The sequence below is a fragment of the Thalassophryne amazonica genome, chromosome 1, assembly GCF_902500255.1.
Source record: "Thalassophryne amazonica chromosome 1, fThaAma1.1, whole genome shotgun sequence".
Classification (NCBI taxonomy): domain Eukaryota; kingdom Metazoa; phylum Chordata; class Actinopteri; order Batrachoidiformes; family Batrachoididae; genus Thalassophryne; species Thalassophryne amazonica.
Genome location: NC_047103.1, coordinates 125587387 through 125601996, shown reverse-complemented (window position 1 = coordinate 125601996; position 14610 = coordinate 125587387). Strand labels below are relative to the sequence as shown.

General features: G+C 39.9%; 1 protein-coding gene and 2 non-coding genes across 3 annotated transcripts in view; 2 read left to right on the top strand and 1 right to left on the bottom strand.

Annotated features, from left to right (window-relative positions):
* Positions 1–1102: 1102 nt before the first annotated feature.
* LOC117521211 lies at positions 1103–1265 on the top strand. Its single transcript, XR_004563910.1, has one exon. It is a non-coding gene; the product is annotated as a U1 spliceosomal RNA (small nuclear RNA).
* A 3035-nt stretch (positions 1266–4300) lies between these two features.
* Positions 4301–4463, top strand: LOC117521188. The gene has a single exon (XR_004563907.1). It is a non-coding gene; the product is annotated as a U1 spliceosomal RNA (small nuclear RNA).
* Positions 4464–5415: 952 nt separating this feature from the next.
* The window catches only part of mtrf1 (mitochondrial translational release factor 1), an 80823-nt gene continuing 71628 nt past the window's right edge, over positions 5416–14610 (bottom strand). Inside the window, exons 9-11 of the mRNA XM_034174230.1 lie at positions 13634–13770; positions 13458–13556; positions 5416–5695 (exon numbers count right to left, since the gene is read on the bottom strand). Of these exons, the coding sequence (XP_034030121.1) occupies positions 5579–5695; positions 13458–13556; positions 13634–13770 (353 nt within the window). The 3' untranslated portion in view covers positions 5416–5578. The remainder of the gene's footprint in view (positions 5696–13457; positions 13557–13633; positions 13771–14610) is intronic.

The following is a 14610-nucleotide window of genomic DNA, read 5'->3' as shown; positions in this document are numbered from 1 at the left end:
GAGTTACTGTTTATCCGCGTCATCCGCCATAAAGACCCATCGAACCATGGGTGCTTCCATTTTGAATGGTCACATACGCCATGCCATCCGTTTCATCCGCCATGAGGACCCGGCCGCGATGATGTCGCTTCCAGTTTACTTCTGCGTCAGATTGCGGAACGTCACTCCCAGATTGTTTCATCAATGTCTGCCTCATCCACCTTAAGAACCCCACGAATCAAAGGTCACATCATGATGTGATCTAAAATAGCAATGGGGAATAACTGATTCGGTCGCGGCAACAAAACAAACATAAAAACCTCAGACTGGTGCGACAGTTCTTTCAGCAGGACAATGACCTGAAGCACACAGCCAAAATATCAAAAGAGTGGCTTCAAGACAACTCTGTCAATGTCCTTGAGTGGCCGAGCCAGATCCCAGAGCTGAATCCGATTGAACATCTATGGAGATCTGAAAAAAGCTCTGCACCGTTACTCACAGATTGCCTGATTTAGCAATGAAAACCCACTCATACTTTACCTCAGACGAAGATCTATTTATATTAATATTTTTAGAATAAATAAGTAATGTGAAAATACAGAAAATTCATAAAATAAACACAGAAACAGGTTAAAGACGAGGCCGCAGCCCAGACAAGTTCATTTACGTAGTCTGTAGTTTTGATCAACAGGTGGCAGTATAAATGCTTGAAACTGCTTTGAGTGTGTGACGTCAAGGGGCCACGTCATTGTTTTGTTTTCGTTCTGTGATTTTTTTCATCTTCTATTTTTCTGACCTTTAAAGGTGGACAAGACTACTAAAATATTAACATGATGCTAAATCACTTGATCTGAGTTAATACTTATACTTTGTATGTAACACAGATAAAATGAGCATTTGGTTTGAAATGGTCATGCAGCATTGCATGATGGGAAAGATAGCGGCTGTTTAAAATTGTTCTTTACAGTCAAATATCTGTTAGATATGTGACGTTTTTTGTTGAAAAGAATTGTCGTCATGGTGCCTGGCTAAAGGTTGTAGTTTTGGTGTTTTGTTTTTGTGAGTACCGTGAGTGTGTGTGGTAGGTGGGTGAAGGAGTACGGTGTGTTTCGAAGTGCAAGCCATACTTACCTGGCAGGGGCGACACCATGATCAAGAAGGTGGTTCACCCAAAGTGAGGCTCAGCCATTGCACTGCGGCTGACTGACCTTTGCGAATTCCCCAAATGTGGGAATCTCGACTGCATAATTTATGGTAGTGGGGGACTGCGTTCGCGCTTATCCCTGACATACTGTTAAAAATAAACAACTTATTATCAGGTCCTGTTTACTCAGGCAAAATGGGCTTTACATTGAAAAGTGTTTAAGTAGATAACTAACGTCTTTTAAACTTGGTAATAAATTATGTTTCTATAAGGATTTAAAGTGAAAGTGCAGCAAATTAAAAAAGTTTTCTGAATAATTGTATTATTATTTGCCACATATTATTGATGTTTTAGAACTGGCAAGGTTGAGATATTTGCTTTGTTCAGATCTTGTCTGGTTACCAGCGACTGATTAATGCTGATATTAATGTCCATTGTTCACTGTTGTTACCGAATATTCCTAATTTCTCCAAAAGATATCAGTCCTATCAACTTTCCGTTTTCGTGGCGTTCCTCCTTGACCCAAAATACAAAAGCATACCAAATGGCTCATGTCAGCTCTCCCAGTTTCTCCGTGTTCAAACTTACACAAAGGCCACTTGGCTTTTTAATATATAGATAACAGGTCTTGCCAACTTTCTAGGCCACCAAGTTACAGTGAACATAACCAGTTCCCAATAAGTCGTAGTTTTTGATACTGTGTACAGGTGCCAAGCCCCGCTGAATGATTGTGTGAACTCAAGCAGACGGGGATATTCTATTGATACTGCATAAATGGTGAGTTACTCAGACTTGGAATGAAATATTCTAATATTTTAAGACACGTTTCAATGACGCATTCCACCCCCTCCCCTTCCCTGGAGCTGGACGCCATAATACTCATATAATTTTTAAAAAATATTTTATAGTTGTGGGGGACTGTATTTGCAGTTTCCCCTGTCTATGTATGTAATGAGTGTGGAATGTATTCAATTGTTTTTTTTCTGAAATAACTGATTAAAAAATATATATAAATAATTAACTTTTTCTCAATATTCTAATTTTTGAGCTGCACTTGTAATCCACAAGTCAAATAGGTTTTTAGTAGCACCTAAAGTGTCTAAACACTTAATGTTTACTATGGCCCACAAAAATTTGCAATTCATTTCCCAGAGTGGCAGCTTGACAGGAGTCAATGAATGATTACACAAAGGTCAACATTTAAAAATGTTTCAATCGTGTTGAAGAGAAAGGGAGCCGGTGTGGCAGAAAGTTAGTGAACGGCATTAATTAAAATGCATAAATAAATAAATAAAAATAATAGACAAAAATTGGCAATAATTAAATAAATCAATTACATTCACAGTGAAAAAGATTTTTATCTACACTTAACCCATTTCTCTTTGTGAACCTCCTTGTCTACATACGCTCTTAAAGTGTTCCTTCTGTCTATTTATTAAAAGTGCTCCATTTGAGTTGTCTTTTCGGCTGCTCCCGTTTGTCCAGGGTTTCCACAGCGGATACAGCCAGATCCGTATACGTATTTGGCACGAGGTTTTCACCAGATGCCCTTCGTGATGCAACTCCAGTTTTACCTGGAGAAACACACATAGCAAAAGTGCTCTGTATTAGCACTTCTCTTTAATTCTGAAATACACATACTCTTGCCAACACAATGCCTTTTTTTTTTTGAAGTTTAAAGTACTTCTTAAATTATCACCACCGCCACCCCTGTCACGAAACATTTTCGGAATATTACCCGGAAGTAAATTATTTTTTTCTTCGTACAAGATCTGTGCCATTTTAAATTTGACTATTTCCTCAAATTCCAATGCATGTGACCTCAAAAACAGTCTGTGTGCTCCCTGTACCGTACATTATGCATAATCCCAATCCTAAATCTCTGCCATCTTTGATTGAACGTACAGTGCATCTGGAAAGTTTTCACAGCGCTTCTCTTTTCTTCACACATTTTGTTCCAGCCTAATTCCAAAATGGATGAAATTCATTTTTTTCCTCAAAATTCTACATACAATACCCCATAATGACAATGTTGAATGATTTATGGGAAAAAATCATTTTAAATCACTTGATCTGAGTTACTGTTTATCCGCGTCATCCGCCATAAAGACCCATCGAACCATGGGTGCTTCCATTTTGAATGGTCACATACGCCATGCCATCCGTTTCATCCGCCATGAGGACCCGGCCGCGATGATGTCGCTTCCAGTTTACTTCTGCGTCAGATTGCGGAACGTCACTCCCAGATTGTTTCATTAATGTCTGCCTCATCCACCTTAAGAACCCCACGAATCAAAGGTCACATCATGATGTGATCTAAAATAGCAATGGGGAATAACTGATTCGGTCGCGGCAACAAAACAAACATAAAAACCTCAGACTGGTGCGACAGTTCTTTCAGCAGGACAATGACCTGAAGCACACAGCCAAAATATCAAAAGAGTGGCTTCAAGACAACTCTGTCAATGTCCTTGAGTGGCCGAGCCAGATCCCAGAGCTGAATCCGATTGAACATCTATGGAGATCTGAAAAAAGCTCTGCACCGTTACTCACAGATTGCCTGATTTAGCAATGAAAACCCACTCATACTTTACCTCAGACGAAGATCTATTTATATTAATATTTTTAGAATAAATAAGTAATGTGAAAATACAGAAAATTCATAAAATAAACACAGAAACAGGTTAAAGACGAGGCCGCAGCCCAGACAAGTTCATTTACGTAGTCTGTAGTTTTGATCAACAGGTGGCAGTATAAATGCTTGAAACTGCTTTGAGTGTGTGACGTCAAGGGGCCACGTCATTGTTTTGTTTTCGTTCTGTGATTTTTTTCATCTTCTATTTTTCTGACCTTTAAAGGTGGACAAGACTACTAAAATATTAACATGATGCTAAATCACTTGATCTGAGTTAATACTTATACTTTGTATGTAACACAGATAAAATGAGCATTTGGTTTGAAATGGTCATGCAGCATTGCATGATGGGAAAGATAGCGGCTGTTTAAAATTGTTCTTTACAGTCAAATATCTGTTAGATATGTGACGTTTTTTGTTGAAAAGAATTGTCGTCATGGTGCCTGGCTAAAGGTTGTAGTTTTGGTGTTTTGTTTTTGTGAGTACCATGAGTGTGTGTGGTAGGTGGGTGAAGGAGTACGGTGTGTTTCGAAGTGCAAGCCATACTTACCTGGCAGGGGTGACACCATGATCAAGAAGGTGGTTCACCCAAAGTGAGGCTCAGCCATTGCACTGCGGCTGACTGACCTTTGCGAATTCCCCAAATGTGGGAATCTCGACTGCATAATTTATGGTAGTGGGGGACTGCGTTCGCGCTTATCCCTGACATACTGTTAAAAATAAACAACTTATTATCAGGTCCTGTTTACTCAGGCAAAATGGGCTTTACATTGAAAAGTGTTTAAGTAGATAACTAACGTCTTTTAAACTTGGTAATAAATTATGTTTCTATAAGGATTTAAAGTGAAAGTGCAGCAAATTAAAAAAGTTTTCTGAATAATTGTATTATTATTTGCCACATATTATTGATGTTTTAGAACTGGCAAGGTTGAGATATTTCCTTTGTTCAGATCTTGTCTGGTTACCAGCGACTGATTAATGCTGATATTAATGTCCATTGTTCACTGTTGTTACCGAATATTCCTAATTTCTCCAAAAGATATCAGTCCTATCAACTTTCCGTTTTCGTGGCGTTCCTCCTTGACCCAAAATACAAAAGCATACCAAATGGCTCATGTCAGCTCTCCCAGTTTCTCCGTGTTCAAAGTTACACACACGCACACAAAGGCCACTTGGCTTTTTAATATATAGATAACAGGTCTCGCCAACTTTCTAGGCCACCAAGTTACAGTGAACATAACCAGTTCCCAATAAGTCGTAGAAACACACACAGCATAAGTGCTCTGGTATTAGCACTTTTCTGTAATTCTTCATCCAACCCGTTCCACAAACTGAAATACACATACTCTGGCGAACACTGATAAACTAATAAAAAAAATATATAAATAGTGATCTTTTTCTCAATATTCAAATTTTTGAGCTGCACTTGTAATCCACAAGTCAAATAGGTTTTTAGTAGCACCTAAAGTGTCTAAACACTTAATGTTTACTATGGCCCACAAAAATTTGCAACAGTAGGAATTTGCTGTTTGCAGTTTGTCCATTCACAGCATGAATGATATGTTAATGACGTCCACCCACCAAGAACCAGACTCGTGTGGAAAAGATCTACAGGATATTTATTTACACTGTGGCCATCTGCAAAATCACCACACGATTAATACAGAATGCAATATTTTATTGCAAAAACAAAAATAATTATTGGATTCCTCCATTTCAAATCAATTTTTAGTTTAACCAGATACTGGAAAAACAATGAAATCTGCCCCAAAAGAAATGCAACAAGCCCACAAAGAGCAGGTAGAGGGGAGCTGTAGGTGTTAAGGCTGCTGCAGGCTGCTGCTGTTCTGCACTTCCTCCAGAAGAACCTCCCTCTCTGTGTGTTCAAGTACCGCTGATACCAGATCACTGAAGGCCTCACCGCCTCTCATGAACTCCTGCACAGACAGAGCAGTTATAAAAGAAATAAAAAATTTAATACGTTGCACCAAAGAAAACTTAATTTTTAACATATATATATTTTCCATGTGTAGGACTAAAGCATCAACAAGGTAGATGATTTACTCAGTGGGTTTGTCCATGCCTGTGTAAATAATTCAAAAACAATAAATATCATCTTGTAGCACTAAATTTAAAGAGTGCATAATAAAGATGATCTGATGAGAGGATGGCTAACTTTTCATGTACCAGATCAATTGAATAAACCACTTTATGATTATGTAAAATACCCAGTAGTGGGCACAGCTCCGCTAACTGCTAATTATCGAAGCTAACTTTTTTGTTAGCGGATTAGCTTTTCAGCTAAGTTCAAAATCCATCAGCGGACGAATTAGCTTCCAATAAATTTAATTCCAATAACTTTTAGACTCCTAACATTTACTTGCATAGTTTGTAATGGTGAAATAAACACTGTTGGCTCCTGTCTGCTACATATTTTGCAGCAGTGAGGCAGCTGTGGGGAGCTGAGCTTAACTCTACCCCAGCAGAAGGAGCCTCGCCACCAGGCTGCTACAAAAATAAAATAATAAAAAACTTTTTTGGGGATTTGTGAGAATCTACTGAATCTACTGCTACCTTGTTTCCTATGTAACAATAAGAAATATACTCAAAACCTGGATTAATCTTTTTAAGTCACATAGCACTACTATTATTCTGAACACTATTGTACGTGTACTGGCAGCTGAAACCACGTGATCATTCCTTTAAAAAGGAAACATTCACAGTAGGGCTGTCACTTTAATGCGTTACTTAGACTGATTAATTACACCGCATATTAAAGTGTTATAAAAATTAACGCAAGATTAAATTATAGCACACCTGAGTGACAATTCAATGCGAATTTTACCCAGACACAAGCATTTTAAATTTGGCCCACTGAAGGACCCATAGGCAGTGGCACGTCACTTCACAAACTGAACAAAGCAGGACTAAGAAATGGACACGACTCAGGTGAGTGAGGCGAGCAAATCTTTGCTAGGGCCTTTGAACGACAGGTTTATTTACAAAAAAAAAAACAACAAAAAAACAAAAAAAACAGATGGGACAGTCAACAAGAACACAGTGATTTGTAGCTTTTGTAAAAAAATAATTTTCTTATCACCGAAGCTGCTCCAGCCTGATGTATCATTTAAACGCTAAACACATCCAAGCAAGTTCCAGTGTTGCCAGTGTTGAGCTCACTTTGCCAACCCACACTTACAGAACCTGGAAAATGAATGAGCAAAGCCACCATATAAAAACTGACAAACTCAATCGCAAAGTGGGTTGCTGGAGATTGCAGGCCAATTTCAGTCATAGAGGATGAAGGGCTAAACGAAGCATTTCAGATAGCGTCGTCGGATGCAACTTTCAAGCTACCTTCGATAACTACTGTGATGAAAAAAAAATTCACCAGTTGTACGGTGATGAAAGGAAGGCAAAAAAACTGTTGGCAGGGGCTTTTCACATCGCCTTAACAAGGCATCACTGGACGTCGGTGAGCAATCATAACTATTTGGGAGTCACAGCACACCTAATCAATAGTGAGTGGAAACTTAAGTCTTTTGCATTAACCGTGAGCAAAACGGTGACCCGCCATTACACCGATTCATGCGCTGAGCAGTTCGATGCTGTGACAAAAGGAATGGGACATAGAAAACAAAGTGACAACCATCGGAACCGATAGTGCAAGAAACAAGGTCGCAGCAGCACGCTGGCTGGCATTCGAGCAAGTCCTGTGTTCCACACATATGCTGCAAATAACCATCACAGTCTGCCTTGAGGACAACAGCTTTTGACACCGCCCTGGCAAAATGCTGCAAAATAGTGGGGCATTTCAAGCACAGTCCTGCTACTGGCAGGACTACCACAATAGCAGCTTGGGACTCAGATGAGGGCACTCGCATCTCCCTTATCTCATGGGTTAAAGCAATAAATTTTCATCTGACTGAAATTTTTTCCTGGCAAAAATCAATGCCAGCAATTCCCTGAAATGTGGCCACACACTCTTTTTTCCTCAATAAATACAATAAACATATTATACAAATCTATTCTAAATAGCCTCTAAGGAGAGATAGACAAAGCATAAAAAGAAAGCAAAACCTGAATATAAAGGAGGGTGGTGGTGGCAGGGTGTAGTCTTGATTCTGGGGGGTCTGGGGTGCTCCCCCAGAAATTTTTTAAAAGACAAAGTCAAACTTTGTGTATTCTGGCAAATTTTAATGGGTATGAAGCCCTCTGAAGCAAAGAACACACTTCAAACTGTGAAGTAAAAACACAGTATTAATTATGGGGGAGGGGGTCTGGGGGATCTCCCCCAGAAATTTTTTAAAAGAGCAAGTCAAATGTTGTATATTCTGGTGAATTTTAATGGGTATGAAAGCCTCTGAAACAAATAAAAGTCACTTCAAACTGTGAAGTAAAAACACAGTATTGATTATGGGGGGTCTGGAGGTGCTCCCCCAGAAATTTTTTAAAAGAGCAAGTCAAATTTTGTATATTCTGGTGAATTTTAATGGATATGAAGCCCTCTGAAACAAAGAAAACTCACTTCAAACTGTGAAGTAAAAATTTTTTGTCTTCTGTAGTATTTTGATCGGTTCTAATCTGGTGAATGCGCCAAAAGGGTGCTGTGTCGCTGGCTATACAGTCAATAAAATACAAAATTAGGGCCTAAAGTAACTGACCACGTTGTCCTGTTGTGCACAAAGTAACACTGTCACCAGTTTTGAAAACGTATGCACACTGAGAAACTCAAAACTGGCTTATTCACATTTAATCTATAATCTATAAAATGCTCTCACTCGTAAAACAAACTAGGGCTACAACTGACGATTATTTTAGTAATTGTTTATTTTTTCGATTCTTTTTTTGTTGTTGTTTTGTACTTACATTTGAGCTTTGCCATTATTTCGTTAAGTGAGTTATTATTAAAAGGCCTTTGTCACACAACATCAACATTTGAGCTTGAAATAAAGTTATGATGTTATATTGTCATCAAAAACATACCTGGAGTAGTGTTTTGTTTTATTTTGCACATACATACATCACCGACACACCACAGAGAAATTTCCATCAGGTTTAACCCGATTATGAGCATTTTTCGATGCCTACAGCGACTATCTCAACCACTGACAACATATTACAGCAAGAGTCCACAAAAGTATTTTAAAAGCCTGACTAAAGTGTAATATGTGATCTTTAATAAGATAATTTCATGAAAAAAGACACAAATGTGCTGTTTACTATATTTTTTTTTTCTTGTGTAAAAACACAGCTTAGATGTGGTTTGACTGAAACAAATTGTCATTAAACTTAAATAAAACAGGGATGAAGTGGAATCACTAGGTGTTCACAGGAAACAGTTATTTATTTCTATATTGATTTATTCATGTTCATTGTTAGCTGGTTTTACCTTTTCTGTTGTGTTTTATCAGGTTCTTTTTGTCTGTTTCTGTAAAATTGTATTGTAGCATTATTATTAGTAGGCCGTGGCTATTCGCACGGCGGCGTGTCCATAACTCTCATTTGGCTATTCGCATGGCAAGACTCTGGTACATATATTCGCACAGCAAGACTTTGGTGGCAAAACTTGGAACTACTTGTATAAACAAACATACTGCATTCAAGATGTCTTAACTCCTTTAATATTTTTTGATTTTGATGATTTTTTTTTTTTTATTCGGCTGTGTCCATAACTCATTTCAGTATTCGCACGGCAAGACTCTGGTGGCAAAAGGCCGACCCTATTCGAAAGGCAGCTGTGTCCATAACTCTCATTTAATGCAGTATGTTTGTTTATACAAGTAGAGTCTTGCCATGCGAATAGCCAAATGAGAGTTATGGACACGGCGGCCGTGCGAATAGCCACTGTCTTATTAATATTACTTTTGTTGTTGTTGCTATTATTATTACTATATAAATAAAAAAATAAATAGGAGGGGTGGTGGCCAAGTGGTTAATGCGCTTGGTTTCAGTTCAGAAGGTTTCGGGTTCAAATCCCACCCCTGCCACATTTCTCCATGTAATGTGGAGTTGCGTCAGGAAGGGCATCCGGCATAAAACGTGTGCCAATTCAACATGCAGATCCACCTTGGATTTGCTGTGGCGACCCTGAGTGCAAACAAGGGAGCAGCCGAAGGGGCTTACTACTATATAAATAAAATAAATAAATAAAAATTACAATTTGTAATACATTTGACTCTTTTGCGACAACAAACGCTGAGCCATTAATTATACAGAAACGCACACAAACTGTGCTGAGATGCTAACTTTAACATTGAAAACGCCATAGACATGCTAACATGTTAGCATTGGTCCTGTTTTTAAGTTATAAAATACATCAACTGTTTCAGAAGACAATAACAGGTTGGTTTAACATAAAAAAAGGTAAATATTACTCACAAACATATGCTCTTTAGGGTTTAAGCGGGGCAAAATTAAGATAAAACGAAATAAAACAATGAAGCATCAAAGCAGTGAGTCGGATCAATGCTTCATTGGTTCAAAGCAAAGCCACGCCTTGCTCTACTTGGGGAAGGTCTGCCAATGTTCCCACGAAGACAGGGAGGAGAACCTTGGCTCATGGCAAGCAGTAAAAACAGCAGAAATGAGTGAAAATTCACACAGTCCCTTCCGCCGCCGTGTGGCGCCATACACGCTGACATTGCTGCTGCTTTGATTAGAGCAGAATGGGATGTTGCTTTGACAGTATATTTCGGCCCGAAAACACGCATGACACCACATGCGCGCCCGTCTGTGTGGTTAAATTTTCCAAATGACAGAAATCCGTCGTGGTGACGGAGAACTTTAACCCATGCCTTATTTCTGCTCTCTGCTTTAACCTTCAAGTCCGTACTTCACCAGACTGTGAATTCCTCAAATTATATTGGATACTGAATCTATTGGACTACTATTGGATTAACCATGGAATTGATCAGCTGGTCTCTGAACGCTATTGACACCATCTTTTCTACAAGAAGGTCAGGACCGGGGGATCCTACCTGCCCAGATGGAACGTATCCTGCGGGCTATGTTTTTGACTCCTGTGGGTCGTGGCGTGTGGCATGCTTTGCGCCTTTCTCTGTTGAGGACGTCGAGGATTTATTCATATTTGGTATTATGGTAGCAGGGCTGGTACTTTCTGTCTTATGTGCTGCCCTGATCTACTGGAAAATTGGCAAGACAGCGGCATCAAGAACCACGGCCCCTTGCTTGTCATGATTAACGAGTTGGGCAAGGCAGTGCATTCTCAGACTGCGATGACTCTTGAACTCAGACGCAAATTGGATGACATCTTGGAACAGATGCGCACCTTGCAGATGAAGATGAAGATTTTGGAGGCCGGGGAATATTCTTAATTCATAATTGGGATTTGGTTGTTCAAGTGAAGCTGTAAAAAGTGTTTTTCACTGCTCAAATCACAACACGGCAGGCTTATCAGCCTGAAGGACAAATTGCCCTGCTGTTTTCCTCCAGAGGATTGTCTTCTTGGCCTTGGTGAACATTTGTTTGTTTCTTATCTCAACTCACAAAGACAAACTGTTTCACAGGACTGAAGCATGCTCCACTCCCTCTCCCCACTCCCCTCCTACCCCCCATCACACACACCCCACTCCGGCTTCTGCTCACGTCATCTCTTCCCTTCTGCGGGGGTGGCGCGGTTTTAGCTGCAGCTGGTCCCCGTTCCCCTGATGGTGGTGCAACTCAGGGTTGCTGCGAGACCTTCACCCACTTGCCTCAATTCGGATAACGGACTTCTTCAAATTTAGTGCACATAAACAATGTCAAATGTGTATGTGCTGTCCTTAATTCTGATGTGTGCCATTATTATGGTAAACAAGTAATAATTGTATACTAATTGCTGTCTGCGGTAACTGGAGTGTAAACATAATTTCTCCACTGTGAGATCAATAAAGTACATCTCATCTCAGTACAGAAGAACTGCACCAGCAGCAGACTGCCCTCGGACCAGCCAGAGAGCCCCTGATTCAAGACGTGTCACACCCCCATTTCTACTTTTTTTTTTTTTTTTTTTTTTTTTTTTTACTAATAGCCCAATTTCATAGCCTTAAGAGTGTGCATATCATGAATGCTTGGTCTTGTTGGATTTGTGAGAATCTACTGAATCTACTGGTACCTTGTTTCCCATGTAACAATAAGAAATATACTTAAAACCTGGATTAATCTTTTTAGTCACATAGCACTACTATTATTCTGAACACTACTGTATGTGTGTGACTGAGAAGATGTGTTTTGTGAGTGCATTGGTTAGAAAGTCCTATGCAACAAATTAATTTTCCCTCTTTTAAGGTGTGGACCTGGATTGTGGAGATGCTGGCAGGATCAGAAACGGGACCTGCTGGTCCTCAACCCACAGAGGACGAGCCAGCAGCAAAGAAGAGCCTCCTCCTGACTCTGACTCGGACAAGGAGGAACCGGGGCCTCTAGTCCACTATAAAGCTGAGCCTTGCAGTGGAATGCATCAGTGTCCACTGGAGTGGTGGGCAGCTCATGCAGGAGCCTATGGGCAGCTGTCCTCTCTTGCTCGCAAATACCTGGATCCTCCTACAACCTCTGCGCCATGTGAGAGATTCTTTTCTCTTGCAGGTAACATCATACAAAAGAAGAGGGCAGCCTTACACTTACACTCAAACAATGTAAACAACCTTGTTTGTCTAAGCAACTGGCTCAAGGAGACAGAGTTGTCAGATTCTGTAACGTTGGCTTGGGGTGGGTTTTTGATTTGAGAAGTTACTGTAGCCCCAGATCTTCTAGTGGGCTTTTGGGTTTGAGTTGTTATGCCCCAGATACTGTAGCTTTTGATTTTTGTTAAACAATATCATGTTCTCCTGACTGACCCACTGTTTCAGCAACAAATGTGGCCTAAGTGATAGGCCTAAAAAAAATGTCTATTGGCTTCTTGTTCTTGAGGGGTCTTATTGAGAGGTGTATTGTACTTTCAATATTCATTTTGAATTTCTGTGTTAAATCAGCTTTAGTATTCATTCTGAACTGAGAGTCTGCTTAAGTGCCTATTTGAGACTCAGCCCTATTTTATTTATTTTGTATTTGTACTGCATTTTTGAATACTGCACCGGGCCTAATTGGTTTGCTGGGATGTGCTTGACCTTTTCTTCTTTTGAATTTCATTTATGAAACACACTGAACGTGTAATTTGAGTTGCCTGATTGAGTTCAGAATTTATTTTGAACAAGATGCCCTGACTTAGGTTTATCTAGTTTGGTTCAATCACCAATAAAAAGTGGGTTTCAAATCTTCTCTTCTTAGTGTATTCATTTGATTAGTCATGCACTAAAATTTTGTAATGTCCCAGAATTCAAAATCTTTATTTGGGGACCTTAAGCAGATATGAGATTAAAAATGTGATTAATTAGATTAATTAATTACAAATCCTGCAATTAATTAGATTAAATTTTTTAATCACCTGACAGCACTAATTCACAGATTAATATTTTAAGGACTGATGCACGTTAAATTTAATGACGTCGTAGATCTGATTTAATGATAAGAAGGTATAAAAGACTTTCTAGTTACTAGATATGACTGTAGTCATTCCAAACCATCAAAGCTTGAGAGTTTCACCGACTTCTCATTTGTAATATCTGCAATAAAATCTTGAACCAGTTGTGCAACAAATGTATCAAGAATTTTCAAACCAGTGATCACTTGTAATATTTCACAACACTCCCACTCTGTCACCTTGATATCTCTGGTAACGCAGCCCGTCCTGTGGTCTGTGACACGATCCTGACTAAAGTTGTAGGTGCGAATCCTGTTTGACTGTGCACGTGTGCCCACCTGCAAGAACGGACGTCAGAGTTAGCAGCAAAAACATTTACAGAATGAGTTTGGCTGGTTTGGAGACACTGAATCACCTGCTTCCTCCGTGCTGTGTGCCTCTTCTCATTCTCTTCATTGAGAATACTGTGATAGATTCGAGCCTTCAGCACGTGCATGGCTGTGTCCCTATTCTGCAGCTGAGAGCGAGACTGCTGACACTCAGCTGTAATGCCTGTCGGAACATGACAACATTATGAAAAAAGGTGGAAACCAGGTCACACAATAACATAGTGCTGCAGCAGAACAGTTATCTTAGGTCCAGAAGACTACAAATCTGGCTTTCGATCAATTCATTAAAGGAAGAACAGTAAGTCCTACATCGGCCCTGAGACTCATAGGGTCGGTGCTTATCCCCGGACACTGGAGCACTGTGGCCCTCAATAGCAAATTGTGTTCCTTCACTATGTGTTTTGGTTTGGCCAGCATGTGTGAAAGTGGACAGTGGCCCTCCATGCCAACGATACACCAGTCTGTCAGCGTGAGCAGCTGACGCACCAGTGGCTGCAGCACGAGTGGCATCTTTCTTTTGTGTTTCCCCCACTTTCAGTGTGGTTTCCCACTGTCGGTGCGGTTCACTTATTGATGCTGCCTTAGGGATTCCCCAGTGTTCCCACTGTGGTCTGGGGTGTTGTTTTGTCACACCATAAGTGTGGGTGTTGGCACGGCTGGTGACCTGCCATTAGAACGGGTGCATAATGGATCGTGTTCAGCAATAAAGTGTGTGGTACTGTGGTTGCGCAGTGTCTAGGGCACAGAAAAAGCTAGTAAAAATGACATAATTTCTCAGTCCATGTTATTGGCATACAATACTGCTACAGTACTTTCCCAGCAGTAGAGGCCTATTGGATCAAAATGGTGTGTTTCAAGTTCACTGCTAAAAGGAAAGTGGACAATGAAAATTGGTAATTCAAAGATGAATGAACCTCCAACCAGCACAAAACTGATGTGCTTAATATGCCAGGAGACCACAGCTGCGATGAAGATTTCTAATTTGAAATGCCATTATGAGACT